Here is a 19951-nt window from a genome sequence, read left to right as displayed (position 1 = left end):
AAGGAAGCATGGAAGGGAAGAAATCGAGAAAAGGCAAGAAAGAAGGTAAGACAAGAATAAAGAAAGAGAAGCAGCAGAAGGCATGAAGGTAAGTAGCAGGAAATAAAGAGGGGAGAAATATTTTGGCCTGACATTTATTTAGTACAGAGTTGGGCTCAGCATGATCATACAGTCATGTGAAAAACTATAGGAATAACCACAGGAATTAAGAGGGTAAGAAGCAATCAGCTGCTGCTAATAAAATGTACCTCATCAGTTTATCATCAGCGAGTATGAGCGCCTCTAAAAAAACTTCAATAAAATTCAAGTATATCTATCACTATCTTCAGCATACATTGGTAAAAATATCTATTTGAAGTGTACAGAAACATGTTTATTTCAAAGCAATCAATGGCACTTCTTGTGACTGAAGCAAGAAACACAGCGTTGTTGGCCTGGCATAGTAGACATGGGTTTCAGTGTAGCATCTTGAATCACAGGCAGCAGGTTTATCAATATATCCGTACTGCTGCGTCAGATGGCTGCAAGGATTTAATGAACTACAGGAGAGATTTTCCCCATTCAGCATAAAGTAGCTGTGGACAGCTAACGATTTCTGAGGATCAGTTCAAAGTCTCTCATTTTTGTAACTAATCTGATGTTAGCATTGTGTTGCGCTGTAAGAAATTGTAATCATTTGTGTCCCTGTTGTCAAAAGACACCCTGCAGCAAAAATCAAGTATTCACCTGGACCATGGTATAAAGGGAGTTATTTTCCAGCACCTGCTTTTCTTTTTTCTTACACCACTGCTTAACCGTCATCATTCTCCTTCCTTCTCATTACCATCCTTCCTCCACTCCATTTTTTCTTCCAAACATGTGTTTTCCCCTCCTTCCACAGATTAAGCATAATATTGGAGTTGCTTTCCACCATTCATCATTCCTTCATTATCATCGGTGATTAACTCAAACATACTGTTTAACTGTGCTTGCCAAGATGACGTGATGACATGACACTAGCTGCAAAGCAATCCACCAATTTTGCTTAAGTTGAAAGCAAAATTCTCAAACACTGGTTGCACTATTCAGAACATAATCCCTGTCCCCAAGAAACCTAGGATCACTGGACTAAATGACTACAGACCCGTGGCTCTGACATCTGTGGTCATGAAGTCATTTGAGCGCCTAGTTCTCTCCTTTCTCAAGACCCTCACGGCTCCCCTCCTGGACCCCCTGCAGTTTGCATACAGAGCCAACAGGTCTGTAGATGACGCCATCAACATGGCCCTACACTTCATCCTGCAGCATCTGGACTCCCCAGGAACCTACGCCAGGATCCTGTTTGTGGACTTCAGCTCTGCCTTCAATACCATCCTTCCAGACCATCTCCAAGGCAAGCTTTCCCAGATGAATGTGCCTGATCCCATCTGCCGGTGGATCACTGACTTCCTGACGGACAGGAAGCAGCATGTGAGGCTGGGAAAGAATGTCTCGGACTCCCGGACCATCAGCACCGGCTCCCCTCAGGGCTGTGTTCTTTCTCCCCTGCTCTTCTCCCTGTATACTAACTGCTGCACCTCCACCCACCAGTCTGTCAAGCTAATCAAGTTTGCAGATGACACCACCGTCATTGGACTCATCTCGGACGGGGATGAGTCTGCCTACAGGAGGGAGGTTGAACGTCTGGTGTCCTGGTGCAGCCACAACAACCTGGTGCTGAACGCCCAGAAGACAGTGGAGATTATTGTGGACTTCAGGAAGCACACAGCCCCACTCCCCCCCATCATCCTGACTGACACCCCCATCACCTCTGTGGACTCATTCCACTTCCTGGGTACCACCATCACCCAGGACCTGAAGTGGGAGCCCACCATCACCTCTGTCATAAAGAAAGCCCAGCAGAGGATGTACTTCCTGAGGCAGCTGAAGAAATTCAACCTGCCAACACGGACGATGATGCAATTCTACACTGCAATCATCGAGTCCATCCTCACCTCCTCCATCACCGTGTGGTACGCTGGAGCCACTATCAGGGACAAACAGAGACTGCAGCGTGTTGTGCGCTCTGCTGAGAAGGTGATTGGCTGCAGACTCCCATCTCTGCAGGACCTGTACACCTCCAGGACACTGGGGCGTGCAGCTCGGATCACAGCTGACCCTTCTCACCCTGGACACAGTCTGTTTGACCTGCTCCCCTCAGGCAGGAGGCTCCGGTCCATTTGCACCAGAACCTCTCGCCATAAGAACAGTTTCTTCCCCTCTGCTGTCGGACACATGAACAATAACCGTATAACTGTTCCCACCACTAACACATGACCTACGCTGTGTTCACTGCATCATTCCATGTTTGGCACTGATCACCACCTGCACTCATGTATATATCATGTATATATCTATCTACTTAGCACTTTTATTTCTTATTCTCATTTTTATTTTCATGTCTATTTAAGCTTAATTTATAACAGTATGTTTGCACTGAAGCACCGCAGCAATTTCCTAATGTTGTAAACCCGCTCAACATTTGGCAATAAACCCCTTTCTGATTCTGATTCTGATTTAGTCCAAGACTATGTCAAAATCCATTTTTACTGAACCATAATTGACCCCACCCTATTTTTTTTACCTTTATATTTCAACTTAATTCTAACCAGCTATAAAGCGTGTATTAGCTTCTATCAACTGGTTAGACTGAGCAACAGATTTCAGTTTGTATTTCCATTAATTTTGAACCAAAATTGAAAGGATTTAAGAAAAACAACAACAACAACAAACAAAACAAAAATGAATAAACTGTGAAGTTTATAACAAACGTATAGTAAGTAGAATATGTGTCCTAACAAGCGATACCACTGACAGTTTCCACAAGGTGATTTTAGCAGCTATAACAGGAAGACAGGCCACGATCAGTTTAAAATAAAATAAAACATTTTACAGGTTAAACTGCTCACTGTATGCACACTGTAGTAGGACCAGAGAACATGAGCTTATTGTTTCTTACACTTTAACCTCCTCGTTGATTCTAACAAGACTATTACAAAAAAAAAAGAAAAACCATCATGTTGTATTCAGTAAGACTTGGAATTAGTCAATGAGGCCTTAAACTCATAAAAATGCAGGGCAACCATTGTTCAGGGGGTTGGGAAGCTCATCTTGTAACCGGAAGGTTGGCGGTTCGATCTCCTGCTCTGTCTGTCTTGGTCATTGTGTCCTTGGGCACTTTACCTACCACCTACTGGTGTTGGCCAGAGGGGCCGATGGTGCAATATGGCAGCCTCGCTTCTGTCAGTCTGCCCCAGGGCAGCTGTGGCTACAACTGTAGCTGCTTCCACCAGTGTGTGAATGTGAGAGTGAATGAATAGTGGAATTGAAAAGCGTTTTGAGGGTCTCGAAAAGCGCTATATAAATGCAATCCATTATTATTATTAAATAAAGTCTAAAGTTATTCCACACTGGATTTACTTTTCAGATGTGGAAATTATATCCATATGGAATCTATACCAGGAAGTACTGCATGGTACATCCATTCGTGTTGTTTAACTGGAGGTTGGCAAACAATTTACTTTAGTATATGTGCATTACTGCCACCGGCTAGTGGTAGCTCACATTAAAACAAAATCCTGGTAAAAAAAAAAACAAAAAAAAAACAACAAACTTCATGCAACGCTGATCAACTATTGTTAAAATCTTCAAAATGAGTTTTCATTTTCATGATATCCAAGTATTTAAGTCAAGTATTTTTTCAAGAACCAAAAAAGTGGAGCAATCAACGTAAAATGTTTCACAGACTGACAGGATTTGACACAGCTAAATCTGCGTCATTCAGTTTTAAGGGATTTGGCTACAACTAACAGGCCACCTGAAGCTTTAATTGCCATTTACCCTTTTTTTTCCCCAATAGGTTGCTCATTATGTTCACTTGCTCTCGGTCCTGTACACCATTCAACCCAGCAACCTTTTGTCAGTTTTTCTTCTATACTTCAGCCTGAATAGCTGGCCTCAAAATCGCACCAATGCTGCAGTTTATTAAAAGCATCTCTTCCCTTTTTTTTTTTGCATCTTTTCCATCTAAACTGCGTTGGCAAAAATGTCGGCTGTGTATAGAATTGAGGAGAACACACACATATGCATGGCACAGGGATAAAAAGAATAAATAACAGTGGTGAGCCAACAGGCTTGTTAGCTGTGAAAGGTGGCAACAGCCGAACAGATTTGTGCTTCTCTGCTGATGATGATTGCAGCCATTTTCCCCAGCTGTCTACACATGTTTACAACTACCCCCGTAACTATGGGAACATATTTCTTAAATTTGGTGAATTGGGAAAACTGAAGTCAAACGCAGTTATGTAGATGCTTTTTCTTTCTATACCAGGAGATATCACAAACACTGATCCAGAAGTAGGTGGCAAAATTACTCTTCACACACACACACACACACACACACACACACACACACACACACCCTTTGATCCACCTGTAAAACAAGCAGTCTTTTAACCCACACACACTCCCACTTCATGTTACACTGATTTGAGAGCAGCAACAGCATTCACTGAACAACACAAAATAGTCTTTAATGGTTTCACACCATTAACCCTGGACTATGTGTGGGCCTACATGACATTTTCTTTATATGCACATGTATGTATGACCTATATCTTTAAATAAATATATTTTGTCATCTATGTGGGAACAGAACAGGTTTGCATTCAGTGGATTCAGAGTGGGTCTCCTGGTCAGCACAAACACCAAAAGTAATAGTTTCTAATATTGAGAATGCACTTAAAGCAAACCATCTCTTGCTGTTGTCTATATGTGAGTAAGGGCAATGTTTGGGAATGATTTGTACTTCTTTCAACTGCTCAGATTCTAATGGCTCAGTCACACTAGAGTAAAAACATCAAGGCAACCTCTATGCAAGCAGGAGGGGAAAATAAATAAATTCAACCACTTACACGTAGAACCGCTGAGCATGTCATTTTGATCGCATAGAATTTAATGTAAAACAAACAACAAAGGTAGCAAGCCAGTTTACCTAAGAACATATTGTTTATTTAGATATTTTGCTATTGTGTGTTTGTGCTGCATCCTTTGTTTACAAGTTGTATAATGAATTCTAATGTACATTTTAACTTTGCTACCTATAACAAAATTGTTGTAAAACATTGCAAAACTAAAAAAAGCCCTATAGCGTACATACTTATTCGGTGAAATCTTACTTATACTGATAAAATTAACCTGATCTTCTTCATCACTGCTGCTGTTGTTACATGACGAGGTCAAAATGATGGCAAGTTTGCTGCATATGGTCGGAATAATCTGGGTGGTCCCACGGTCTCAAAACTACTATAACCCTAGTGTTATGCAGCTGTACAGCTACAGCTGTTTTAATAGCGGGATCATATCACACAAAAAGCTACAAATGTTAAATTCAGCTAAAATGTTTTCCAAAAACATTTAAAATATATGTATTAGATATTTTATTTAATAATTGGGGATCGTGTTCTATTCCGTGTTATATCCTTGTGTAATTTACCACCTTCTCTGAATGGTTATATAACATAATACAGAATAAAAGCACAGCATGTAACATTTAGTCAACAACCAAAGTTTGCAAAACAAAAACAAAGAAAAGAAAAAACATTTATTTGAATCATTTTTCTACTTTTTCAGTCTCACTATGCCTTCTTCTGGACACTGCATACTTGAATGTTGCTGGCTGGATTTAATGGTGTGTGTTTACCACAGTTATAGCAGTGCTCCTTTTGCTCAGGAAGAATAATGAGGCAACTGGAATGTTAACCACAACTCTGCAATGTTTAGTAACATTAACTCATTATGAAACTGCTATCTTCATCTCCAGATGGGTGCAGCCTCAGTGGAAATACTGCAAACAAGCTCAACTAATAAGCAGATCCGAAGCCCTCGCTGCCGCATATTGAGCAGACAGCTTTTCGCAGGATGAAAGCGTTAAAGTTCGACTTGGTTTACATAAGGCCCAGAGTGTATGTGTTTCCATAAGAAAGTGCAACACAGCAAAAAAGCGGAGGGGTTTTTTTTTTTAATGCAGTACTCGAGGTCTGATCAGAAGAGCAGCACAGCTCCATTGGGCTAGGATCACACATACAGTAAGCGTCAATGTGGGTGTATATGTATAAAGATCTATATGTTTACACCTGCATATGTGTGCGCTTATATTCCACCTGCTGTGGGGATATAAATCTGTCATGAAAATCTGTTATAAAAAAATGTCTAGAAAAAAAGTTCTAATATTGTAAATTTATTTTATTAAGAAGGCAACGTTCATTGCTAGCATGACCAGCTAACACGTTAGATGTAGGGTTATGGTAAATCTCCAGAGAATGAATCAAAGTCGATGTACTGTCCTCTGAAATAATGAAAACACAGCAGTGTGTGTCTGTGTGCATGCCGTCCGAAATATTCTCTCGCCTCTGTTTGGCCAGGAATAAAGGTACTGCCTTTGGAATGATTTGGAGTGAAGCAGTGAGTGTGCGTTTAAGTGTGCAGATATTTCTGGTGCACTACATAGAGGCCCCTGCTGACAGCCTGTCAAGCAACCTGTCAGACTTGGAGGAGGATTATTATCTCCTTCTGTATGCTCTATTTCCACCAGCTTCAAACAATACTCCATACTGTGACAGGAGAGTGTGACAGAGAGTGCAAGACCACCAGTGAGAGAAATAGGAAGGGGGGAAATAAAGGAAGAATTAGGGAGATATTAAAAAGTGCTTGCCGAACTAACAAAATATATGCTTCCACGGCAGATAAATGTTAGTATTGATTTTCTCAAATGAAAGACAGACGCACTTCAATCAGGTTGTCCAGTTAAGTCGCTCCTGACATTGTCAAAATAGTGGCAAACGATTTTTCTTGAGCAATTCGTTAAGATGAAACAAGACTTTTAGGGTCAGTTAAAGTTCAAATACTATGTTTTGTGTCTTTAAAAGCAAAAGCAATACCCTATAGTAAATATTTTAGCAATTTTTTTTCTTTGTCACCGAAAACTGAGACTAAGCTACATGACAAACATTTTGTATTTGACAAATCCATTTCCAGAGTATGTTCAAAGATATTAACAGTCATAACCATTGTGAGTGCTTGATCTTACACCACTCCGGTATTTGCAAATGACAAACAAATCCTTCTTTTAATTTCTCGGCACATATGAAATGTACATAAATGTATTAACATAAACCTAGCTAAGCTTCGCTTAATTCACATCTACTGAAAACTGAACATCAAGCATCGAGAACACTTTGACCAGTCTCTTATGTGACTGCTGGTGTAGTCTGCAAACACACTGAGCTTTCAGATAGACCCGTGAATTTACATATACTGCACACATCCACCTGAATATACAGTATGCATGCAAAACATCTCCCTCTTCCTTTGCCTGACGCACATGCCCACACATTGAGGACTGTCTGTAAACATCCTAAGCTCTACAGTAAACACAGCTTGTGCCACCCGTATGCCAGCCTGCCACTCTTCTACTCCCTCTGCAAACCCAACCTGTTACTAATGAGACTAACACAAATAGCCAAGCATCTGACACCAAGACCTCTGTGTGTGGCTAATTCAAATATGTGTAGAGACTATTCATCAAGGTAATAAATGATTATTTAGGTTGACTGCGTGGTAAACGGAATACAGATTTTGTGCTGTGGTGGTTTAAGCCTGCTTGCGTTTGTCCTTCTGTTATTTAAACTAGACAGGAACACAATCGGGAAAAAGAAAGAAAGAGAAAGAAAGAACTCTTTCTTGTCCTTTTTACTTGTCTTCAGCAAAGAGGCTAGCCAGAAAGAATTGGACTTCTGGTTTAAAAAAAAAAAAAAAAATCCCTAACTTCAGATTTAACCAAGCAGAAAAAAGCCTTTTTTTTTTTTTAATCAGTTCCCAGAGTCAGAACCAGACATGGAGAAGCTGCATTCAGCTTTTATGCTCCATATATCTGGAACAAACTCCCAGAAAGCCTCATATCAGCTGAAACACTCAGTTTATTAAATTCCAGGTTGAAGACTCACCTGTTCTCAGCTGCATTTGAATAAAGCACCAAATCCACACTGTTTTACTTTTAAGCTTAAATTTCAAAACTTACATTTTAACTACTGATTTTATCTACTGTTCCGCCCCCCATTTTAAATCATATTTTTTATTTGTTTTTATTTTTTAATGTCTCTGTAAAGCACTTTGAAATCAGAAATCAGAAATCAGAATGGGTTTATTGCCAGATGTTGAGGTTTACAACATTAGGAAATTGCTGCGGTGCTTCAGTGCAGACAATAAGAATTAAAGTGCTATGTAGAAAGAAAGATATGTGCATGAGATATACATGAGATATATACATGAGAATAAGAATTATGAGTGCTACGTAGAAAGATATATACATGAGTGCAGGTGGTGATCAGTGCCAAACATGGAATGATGCAGTTACACAGCGTAGGGTCATATGTTAGTGGCGGGGACAATCATGTGGTTATTGTTCATGTGTCCAACAGCAGAGGGGAAGAAACTGTTCTTGTGGCGAGAGGTTCTGGTGCGAATGGACCGGAGCCTCCTGCCTGAGGGGAGCAGGTCAAACAGACTGTGTCCAGGGTGAGAAGGGTCAGCTGAGATCCGGGCTGCACGCCGCAGTGTCCTGGAGGTGTACAGGTCCTGCAGAGATGGGAGTCTGCAGCCAATCACCTTCTCAGCAGAGCGCACAACACGCTGCAGTCTCTGTTTGTCCCTGATAGTGGCTCCAGCGTACCACACGGTGATGGAGGAGGTGAGGATGGACTCGATGATTGCAGTGTAGAATTGCATCATCGTCCGTGTTGGCAGGTTGAATTTCTTCAGCTGCCTCAGGAAGTACATCCTCTGCTGGGCTTTCTTGATGACGGAGGTGATGGTGGGCTCCCACTTCAGGTCCTGGGTGATGGTGGTACCCAGGAAGCGGAATGAGTCCACAGAGGTGATGGGGGTGTCAGTCAGGATGATGGGGGGGAGTGGGGCTGTGTGCTTCCTGAAGTCCACAATAATCTCCACTGTCTTCTGGGCATTCAGCACCAGGTTGTTGTGGCTGCACCAAGACACCAGACGTTCAACCTCTCTCCTGTAGGCAGACTCGTCCCCGTCCGAGATGAGCCCAATGACGGTGGTGTCATCTGCGAACTTGATTAGCTTGACAGACTGGTGGGTGGAGGTGCAGCAGTTGGTGTACAGGGAGAAGAGCAGAGGAGAAAGAACGCAGCCCTGAGGGGAGCCGGTGCTGATGGTCCGGGAGTCCGAGACATTCTTTCCCAGCCTCACATGCTGTTTCCTGTCCGTCAGGAAGTCAGTGATCCACCGGCAGATGGGATCAGGCACATTCATCTGGGAAAGCTTGTCTCGGAGATGGTCTGGAAGGATGGTGTTGAAGGCAGAGCTGAAGTCCACAAACAGGATCCTGGCGTAGGTTCCTGGGGAGTCCAGATGCTGCAGGATGAAGTGTAGGGCCATGTTGATGGCGTCGTCTACAGACCTGTTGGCTCTATATGCAAACTGCAGGGGGTCCAGGAGGGGGGCCGTGAGGGTCTTGAGATGGGAGAGAACTAGGCGCTCAAATGACTTCATGACCACAGATGTCAGAGCCACGGGTCTGTAGTCATTTAGTCCAGTGATCCTAGGTTTCTTGGGGACAGGGATTATGGTAGAGGACTTGAAGCAGGCAGGCACATGACATGCCTGCAGTGAGGAGTTGAAGATGCCAGAAAACACTGGGGCCAGCTCGTTTGCACAGTGTCACCTTGCTGTTGAATTGTGCTATGTAAATAAACTTGCCTTGCCTATTGCCCAAGTCAGTGACTCTATCAGCTTATTGTGGCTTATGGCGCACTAAACATAACCTTTACTCACATGCATACAACCACACAAATGCTCACAAATCTTTAAAACTAAAGGACCACCTATTCCAAACTTGGAAAACAGAAAATAAATCTCAATTAGCAATCACAAATAAACAAAAGAAAATGTAACACAGCAACAGAGTGGCTGTAAAGTGTCCACTCAGCCACAGAGGAATGATGACACTCCAATGTTACAGTTGTCCCATGTGGCTCTGTCTACTGCCACCACCCTGTCCCCGTCAAGCTTGAATTATCCATGGTAAACAGAACATAATACTTGGATTTTATACATAATGTCCTATAAAGGTCTTGTCAGTCTGAAGTACAGAGGAGTGCTTCTCCCAGAGAGACCGCGAAAAGGTCCTTTTTGTGTGGCGCCTGGTGAGGCCGAGATTTAACTTGAAACCCCACCTCTTCTGCCTGGCAAATGTCAGACCGAAAGATGAAAGGCAACGCAAGGGCTTGTAAGGGCTCTCTGGAGATACTCAGGCTGGCTCAAATTTGTTTCCTTTTTTTGAATCACATTTACGGATACACCTGGTGGAGTGCTTCTGCTACACACTTTTTGTGCATTGAATTCCGCTGTATCAGTCAGGTTAAATCTACTGTAGATGCATTTGTTTGCTCACAAACCTGGGAGATCATTTATATCAATTTACTGTCTGTCATAATGTTGCTGCTGAGTAAATATATCCATTCGTGCGGATCATATTGTTGAATATGTCCACATAAAAGTGTGTTTCCACTTCGTGCTCATGCTTCAGCACATGATTTTCATAATGGCTCACTCACGCTAGAGCAGACCTTCCCAAAGTGTGGGGTCCGCCCCCTAGGGGGGGCGCAGTACCATTGCAGGGGGGGCTCGGCATGAAAAGGGAAAAAAAACAAAACAAAAACAACGCTTGGACACTGCTAGCACGGGGCGCCCACACAAACGCAAAGCAGGAGATGAAGCATCGCTGAATATGTTTCCAAACCAACCTCCTTTCAAGCCAAAGACTAGAAAATATGGTGAAGCATATCTTCCCTTTGGTTTCACCTGCACAAGTGCCGAGGTAGGTCTCCCCTGCAGAATTGGTTTTCCCTGCGTCGGGAGCAGCGCTGGGCTCTTCAAATCACGGGCAAACAGTACCCCACATTCTTGATTTTTAGTCCACAAACACTTCTTGTAATGACTAACTACTCCTGACATTTTGGAGATGTTAGCTCTTCATGCAGTAAAGTTACAGCGGGATACAAATAATATCAGGCTGATCCTGCCACGATTTGTTCCCCCGGTTCAAATCACGGACAAACAGTATCCCACAGCAGTTTATGTTTTTGAACCCATTTTGCACAGAGAGGCATTTTTTTGAAAAATGTATTGATAGCAATGTTGAATATTATTGCACAGAAAAAAAACAACTACATGTAAAATAATCACACTGTGACGCCTCTGCCTTTCTAAATGGAGGGACAGTAACTGCGTGCGTATATGTAAGAGTGTAAAACCTGAAGATGGAGACAAAATACTGTTTATCTGCCATTCTGCAATTCCTCTCATATAAGCAATAACGTGGAGCACAGCTGACGTGAAAAAGGCACATACCTTTGACGTTGTGTGACGAACTCTGTATTCTTCGTCCACACGTAAACGCAAAAAAGGAGTTTTAAAAAAATCTCAGTTTTCGGTGATTCGAAAAGCCGTTTACGTGTGGACGCTGCGTTTTCAAAAATACCCGTGTAGGTGTGGACGTAGCGTAAAAGAGTTAGTTTATTTTCTTACTACCTGCAGATTACTTGTATTTGCTTAATTGTTTACTAAATGTTTGAGGTGTGAAATAAACCGCAATTGAGCAAAATATGGGTGTGTGTGGTTGAAGGATGTGTTAGTGCCTCCTTAACATCTATGGCAACAACAGTGTTGCAGAGTTATTACAGTTAATCATCTTTTTATTACAACTTGGCCCAGTCCAAAACTAATAGCAGGCCGACTCCACCTTTTATTGCCAGGTTGATGCACCAAAGTCACTTAACTGACTGAATTCTGGTTGCTCGACCATATTTATGTATGTGTGTACATCAAGTCTGCCCATGTCTGTACACCTATATAACATGTGACTTTTTAAAAGCCGGTGAAACCTAAAATGATGCTGCTCGAAACCTGTTTATGTGTTAGTTGTGTGATTGTGCAAATGTTTTACCCTCTTCTCCAGTTGTGCCAGTTGCTCCTTGTAGAAGGCATCCAGTGCTTTCAGCTGTGAGTCTTTCTTCTGTAGATGCTGAACCTGCAAGTAAAAATACACATGCATGCAAACAGAACAGTGGATGAAAAAAAACAAACAAAAAAAAACATGGAATCCAGGATAAACTTACTTAGATTATAGTTATAACATTTTAGGCAGTGGTTTGCCACAAGTTAAGATCAATGGGAGAGGAGAGAAGAAAAAAGTTATGTTAATTCTGTTGTATCATATTGAAATTTAAAAATGTAACTGACATGGAAAGATATGTTGTTATCATTTAACATAAAAATACTAGTAACCTAACTTGTAGTTTATACAGCTATAAAAAAAAAGGTTACCAACACTTATCATGGTCATAAATGTTTTGTCAATTTTTGGCTTTTTGTGGTTTCTTTGAAGTCTTTGGGGCTAATACAGAGAGACAGACAACAATTCACAGCCATATTTACACCTATGGGCATTTTAGAATCACTATTTAACCTAACACCAGTAAATGCATGTATTTGGACAGTGGGAGAAAGCTAGAGTACCTGGAGAGAACCCACAGGGAGAACATGCCACACAAAAGTCTCGGACAGATGGTGGAGTAAAACTCAGGACCTTCTAGCAAAAAGTGTTTGTAATGTGAGGAACTCCCTCAGTGTCCAAATACTCTAAATTTTCTTTGGGGTCAGATTCAGGTGCCTGTATTTCTTGCAAAGGTCAAGAAGCACCAGGACCGGTGTGTATGGTATGCTTGGGTTCATTATGTTGCTGCATTGTGAATCTCTCTCAAAAGATGGAAACTACATGGAAGTACTACATCTACTCCGTGGAGTCACTTTGTGGCAGATATCAAACTCCAGATTAGGCACGTCCTCTAAATTTGCAGCCTTCATTCAGCAAAATCTATGTCTGTTGTTTGATCTTTCCATAAATGAATTTTGATGAACATGTTGATTAAGCGGTCACTCCTAGTCTGGCTAGCTGTCCCTTGGATGCAACAGTTTTAACCCACTGAAGGACAGTTTGACACCAAAAATACTTTGAAAGCTTACTAATTAATGCATTACATCATATATTCTTGTGGAGTCAGTTCCTGTAGCCAAGAAACAGCCCACATATATCTCCCTTGCGCTTGTGATCAATTATGTTTTTGTATGGACAAAACAAGATAAGATAATTAGTTAGCTTCAAGTAGACACATTTCACCTCTACATTATTCGATGCTGAGAAATCCTTGCTTAGAATAACAATCCAACTTCGGGCACTCTGCCTCTTATTCTCACTTTGAAAGTATAGCAAGCCATGTTCAGCTGGAAACTTGGGGCACAGCCATACTTGTGATGGGTGAACAGTGGCTCCCATTTTATTTACTTGAGTCAGACTCTGTGAATGAGATTGTAATGCTTCCCCTGAAAGGCAGCTCTGCTCTCCCTTAGAGAGGGAATGGGGGAGGGAGGGGTGAGAGAGTTTAGATATATGACTAGGATGCCTGCTGGGCACCTCCTGAGTGAAGTGTTCTGGGCATATCCTACCAGGGGGAGGCCCTGGGGCAGGCCTAGGACATGGCTTTGAAATGCCTGGAGGAGGAAGCTGGGGAAAAGGAGGTCTGAGCTACTATGAATAGACTGCTGCCCCCCGACCCTAGATAAGTGTCAGAAAGTGGATGGATGAATATGTTCTCTGTTTTGTCTTGATCTGGTCTGAGTCTCTTGGACACCACTGTACAAATACAGCACTGGCAAATGAATGCAGTACAGACCAGCATATGACTTAGTACAGTAAAAAAAAAGTTAACATATCTTCTAAATCTAAGATTTAACAGCCTCAAGATGGGGACACGATTTTGTCTCCAAGAAAATAGAGTCTTCACAGTGTGACAGTGTAAACAGATGTGTCCCTGCAACATCAGTGATACAGGTACACACAAGTTCTCTGTCCTTTCTCTGTGCAAAGTCCAGCTTTAAGGTATCGATTAAGCAAAAAGAAAAAAAAATTCCATATATAATCACAGCTCTCAAATCAGACTTTTATCTTTTATTTCTTTTCACCTGCACCCCTCTGTTTATTCACCCATGGATTCTCTTTTACTCCCTCCCATAAGCACCATCTTACATCCAACCATGTTATTTACAAGTAGTTTTGAAGCTGCAAGATGGCAGTTACACACAAAGAAACATGAACAAGTGCAATTTAGTGCAAGCATGCTGACAGACATGCATACACATGCAAATCTACACCACAGTGACTAAATGAGAGCAAAAAAAAAAAAAAAAAAAAAACTTGTGTTGGAGACATAGAGCAGACAGAAAAATGGAAAAGCTCGCAAAAGAGACATGAGACACAAGAGAAATGCAAGAAAAGCTGCAAAGACGATGGGCCTTTTTACCAACACGTGCACGGAAACGTTCTTACCCTGTGCAAAAAACAAGTGCATACAATCATTGTTGCATTTAGGAAACGTGCGCACCGGCCTATCACTTACTACTGAGCGTAAATTCGAAAATCTGAATCATTCTGAACAAACAGGCTTACGCGAGCTGCATACTGTCCCCATTTCTCTCCTGGTGAAGCATAAAAAGCCTGCACCTATGAGGCAAGGAAGCAGGAGAAACTCCAAGTCTGAAGAAACTGAAACTATTCTTTCAGACAAGAGTGTTTGATGTTTTTAATGAATGATGAGGAATCGGTTTAAATTTAAACTGTAAGCCTGCACCTTTCCATTTTGTTTCCTTTAAATGCAATTGAATTTTTTTGTATTAATTCTGAGCATGTCTTACGCCATGTCAGAAAATTATAGATAATGGCCTTATTCTTCATATTATCATTATTATTATCAGTAGTAGCATTTATTTCAAAGACTTAGATGTACATTTCCTAAGACAGCCAGGATTTTATTCTTTTGTTATGTACAAACAAATTTATTGATAAATTATTGATGAATCAATGATTTGACTGTGAAACTTTTGTATGGATGATTACATACACAGATTTGTATGTACATATAGTTATTACAGTAAATGAGGGCCAATATTGGCATTTTCTTTTAAAAAGCATTGAATTAACTAGCTGAAGAAATCAATTATTTGTTACAGCCATAGAGAAACTGCTGTTGATACATTATAGTAACAAAATGTGATTTTATTCCAGTGCTTTGTGACTGACGTTATATATTTATACAGAGGAAAAATGTTGCCATATGTATAAAGAAAGCAAGGTCAAAGTAATGAAACAAAGAACGGAAGCAATGGAGATAAAAGAATGAATAGGGACTGTTAAAAGTAGGAAGAAGGTATGTGAATATTTGAATGAAAGGGCTGGAGGAGCATTAAACTGAGAAGAGATGAAGAGCCTAGAATAGTGAGTGCGTTTAAAAAATAAAAATAAAAAATAAGGAGGAAGGAAGCGGGAAAGGAGGGGTTCAATTTGCTTTGAATTCAATCAAATCAAAGTTGTTTTTGCTTCTTCTTTTTTTTTTTTAATTCATGAGATGCTGCAATTTAGAGATATTTCACTCTTCCAGCTGTCAAGGATTTCAGCTCAACAGAAATGATTAAGAATGACTCTAATCAACACATAAATGGTAATTTCAACTTTGTTTTAAAGTGACCTGTAGCCTGTGCAAGAGCACAATAGGGAACACTGAGAGAAAGCAGTGGAATAGATGGAAAGGACAAAAGAGACTGAATTTTTGAAGGTCAGAATGAAGCTTACCATTGATTCTATCTCATCTGCAGACTAGATATGTTGGGGGACAGAGAAAGAGTGAAGGAGGAAGAGAAACAAAGCAGGATAAAAAGAGAAAGAATGAAGCACAAACAGGAAGGACCATTAATTCATGTAATCAAAAGCATAGGCGATCAGATTAGATTCCCCCAAGAAACATGCATGCAATCTCATTCATCTCTAACAAAAAGTAAACAATTCAATAGGAATTTGCAAAAGATTAACCTTGTAACACCAAATGTATCAAGTATAATTAAACATTTCTGAACATAATACATGTTTTTTGTCATTTCCACAGCTCCAGATTAGCACAACATGTTTTGAGAATGTAGAACAATCATATAACTGAATATTTAACCTGCATTTCTTGAATAAAACAACATTAATGTGCAACTAATATCAATAAAAGATTAAAGACATATTATTGTTCCAAATGTTTGGTCTTTAAATAAATCCAGGTTTCCATTTGAGATGCAGTGATACTGATGTTTGGCACACATGTGGCTTGTTCACTGATTGGCACATTGGCCTTTTAGCACAATAAGATGATCTGATCTAATTAGCTTCTACCAGAATTGCAGGATCACAACAGATCCACCAATTCTGCTTTTAATTAGGCATCCAGTGTCATAAATCTGTATGATCCAATTTGTTAATTTAAAACAATTCACCAGTTAAACTAATTTAATGAAGAAACAGGCAATTTATGACCCAGGCCTCCAAGACAGATTCATTTGTCTTCTTTTGCATTAAAGGAAAAGCTGCAATGTTCAGACAATCTGAATCATGTTAGCTATTTGAATTCAGCATGCCACCCCCCTGCCAACCCAAACCGGTCATGGGAGATGGCCGCCCCTCCCTGAGCCTGGTTCTGACACAGGTTTCTTACTGTTAAAAGGGAGTTTTTCTTTCCCACTGTTGCCAAAGCAGAGTTTCATAGAAAGGCAAATAAACATGGGGACAGCGTTTGGATACACAGGTGACTCTAAACACCTAGAAAAGCTTTAAGCCAAATCTCTCTTCTTAGATCGCCATTCCCACCACAACAGCAGCATTTCCACAGACTATGAAGAAAGCCACATGCTTTCTCTAGAAACATAAGGGGTTCCATTCTGAACAAGTGGGAGCGAGACCCCTGCCATTCTGTCTGATCTCCTAGATCGTCTTTTTTCAGCTGCTTGCTTTACGCCGGTGTCACCACAGTGGATCATCTGCCTCCGTCTCATGCTATCCCTAGCATTCTTCTGTCACATCAACCCTCTGCATGTCTTCTTTTCTTCACATCCCCTAAGATCTTCCTCTTTCCCTCCTGCCTGGCAGCGCCATATTCAAAATTCTGTGTTCAACATCTTCACCACCCCTCCTATCCAGATGTCCAAACCTTCTCAACCTTGCCTCTCTAAATTTTAACCTCCTATCTTTTTGTTAGTGCTAGCATTTCCAAATTATACCATCAACGCAAGTTCCACTCACTATATATTCATATCACTATTTGATTATATAATGAAATAGGAGAATTTTATGATTGTCATATCAAGATATGTTTCTTTAGTATGAAGCTTGTAGCATCTGGCAAAAGCCATATATGAAGTTTCCACATTAGACAAGCTGTATATAATTAGCTAAAGACACTACAACATCACACATGATTTTTAAAGTTCAAAAACCACCAGATGGGTGCATTTGTTACACTGAAAAACTCAATATGTAGAAAAATATAATACCTGCAAACTATCATTGAGATTGACGGGTTGTCACTATCTGAAGTGCCCTGATGCACTAAATCTTACACATCTGGTGCTCCAGGCAAATTAATGCCAATCAATATTTTTAAAGCTCTTGTATCGCAGGTCTCAGATCTCAGTGGCACTGAAAAGCAGCAGCGCCGGCAAGTAACTGAGGTGAAGAGCGTCTACTCGCACACATGCACACGCGTACAGCGGGGGGAAGATTCATCATAATTATCAGGGCTGCTGAACGCCAAATCAAATCAGAGCCAATCGTCTGTGTTTCATAAACAGACCTTAACTGAGGAGAGACAAAGAGCGAGAGGGCTTCTGACGGGAGAGACGCTTCCACTGTCGGGTGAAAGGCTGCAGCTGGTGCATGTTAATGCAGGTGAAAAGAGAGACTGAAATTGTTCATGTGTTCATTTTCTATGTTAGACAAGTATCGGTTTGGTGGGGATTAGGTAGAATCAGAAGAGATTTAATTTAAAAAAAGAAAGAAAAAAGAAAAAAAGCTGCACTCCTTTCTATCTGTGTCTGTCTGTGTTGGTCCCGTTTTAATTTGCAGTCAAAGACGAGGCTGAAAGTGAATCAGATGACTCCTCTGGTGTCCCTCCAGGGACCTGCAAGGTAGATAACAGCCAGCCAAGCGTGGCTTTACACACAACACACCGCAGCACCACACCACGATGCACTTAAAGAGGATGGCTCAAGTATACACACTGATGTTTATTGAGTCTGTCCATTTTTCTGTTGGGTACCTGACGTTGTCGGTTCATGTCTGTTACTCAATGATGCTTTCCCCCCCCCCTACAGACAAAAAGCCACAACTAAATCAGCATCTCCAAGTCTAAATCTTATTTTTGACTGTATTCAGAGCAATATTAAGCACCACACAGCACATTTGCATTCAATACTTAGCTCGATCCACCTTTGAACTGGCAACGCGGAAATGCTAAATCAGAGTCACCATAACTTAGTGTTTCCCAACCTTTTGGAGCCACAGCACATATTTCGCATTAGAAAAAAATCACAGCACACCACCAAACAAAAATGTCACAAAAGCGCATATTGATCATTTTTCCCCACACACCAGGCATAGCAGAATTGGCTCCGTTTGTCCCCAATATACCATTTTTGCTTTCTTTTAACCACTACTCACGCTAGGGCCGTCATCTGGGTCGGAAGTTTCTCCATGACCCAGGTCAACCTGACTACTTTTTCTTTTCAAATATTAATTTATTGCTATTATGCGCTGCGCTGTCTCATGACTATGTAATTTCTTCTTCGTCTTCTTCTGTTTTACTGGCAGTTGGCAACCCATTTAATTGGAGCAAGATGTTGTACTGCCCTCTAGTGGAAAAGAATGTAATTGTTCTGCCTGTTACTCACGTCTGTCACTTAGAATACCAATCAGGTGAAACTAGATAATCTTCCACGACACACCTGATCATTTGTCACGATGGCACAGTGGTTGAGAAACACTGTCATGACCACACGGTTAAACAGCAGAAAGGTGACACATGTAGTGTTGTGCTGATGGTCAGAGTGATCGCTAGAAACTTCACAATCAAGGACGGTAATGCACGAAATCAATATTAACACCATCTTTAGAGTCATTTAATTTAATCGCTAGTTAAATGTTGGCTTGTCTGCTTGTAACTGAAATTAATGTGTCTGGTAAGCGGCTACACTGATCGATCATCATAAAATGAAAGAAAACAGAAAGAGGGTGTTTCTGTCTGATGGGCTGACTAAAATTACACGTTTAGATAACGGTGTGCTGACAAAGATTCCAGGTATCGCTTCTTTAACTTTTTGTTTCACTGAGCATGTGTGCATCACTGCAAAACTCAGATGTGTCTACAGAAATGAATGACTTAATAAATAACAGTCAGTTAAACGTTGCAAACTGAGCCCATACTTTTTGTACAATTACCGCTTTAGTAAAGAAGTCAAGTGTGACCTTCTTACCATGCAAACTATGGGCTATGACTATACTGGAAACATTTTAATAAGATGAGTTCGGGATCAAAATAAGGCAAAAAGGAGAGTTTTAAATGTTATCATCTTTTTAAACAGTCACGTATTCCAGATACATTTCCATGAAACAAGCATTAGTAGAAAATAAGTGTCACAATTTTCCTATTAAAATCATAATCTATCCAATGTAACTGATGTTCAAAGTTAGTTACAGAAGAAATCGTCCTGAAAGAATGCATTACACTGAGCCATGTAGTTTATATGGCTGGCTCCTATACTTATGAGGTCATGTGGGACCAACAGTGCTGGAAAAATAAGTGCTTTTAGTGGTTCCAATGATATCCTTCCATTTATGTGAATGAGGCTCTCTGAGATAATTCAGTATTTTTCAGCTCATGGTGGAAGGGCAGAAATAAGCTCCCTGGTGTTTCCCTTTCTTTCTCTC

The 19951-nt window shown here is 40.8% G+C and overlaps 1 protein-coding gene across 3 annotated transcripts in view; it reads right to left on the bottom strand.

Annotated features, from left to right (window-relative positions):
- Nucleotides 1-19951, bottom strand: part of LOC309697337 (MICOS complex subunit mic25a-like) — a 75002-nt gene that overhangs the window by 35949 nt on the left and 19102 nt on the right. Inside the window, exons 5-6 of one of the 3 annotated variants that reach the window (XM_082519191.1) lie at nucleotides 15785-15808; nucleotides 12047-12130 (exon numbers count right to left, since the gene is read on the bottom strand). The exons of 1 other annotated variant lie outside the window; for it this stretch is intronic. In XM_082519191.1, the coding sequence (XP_082375317.1) occupies nucleotides 12047-12130; nucleotides 15785-15808 (108 nt within the window). The remainder of the gene's footprint in view (nucleotides 1-12046; nucleotides 12131-15784; nucleotides 15809-19951) is intronic. One more of the 3 variants, XM_082519192.1, reaches the window with a different exon arrangement.

The sequence above is a fragment of the Aulonocara stuartgranti genome (genome assembly GCF_965226115.1).
Source record: "Aulonocara stuartgranti genome assembly, chromosome: 20".
NCBI lineage: Eukaryota > Metazoa > Chordata > Actinopteri > Cichliformes > Cichlidae > Aulonocara > Aulonocara stuartgranti.
Note: the sequence above shows the minus strand (reverse complement) of the source record. Positions and strands in the feature narration are given on the sequence as shown.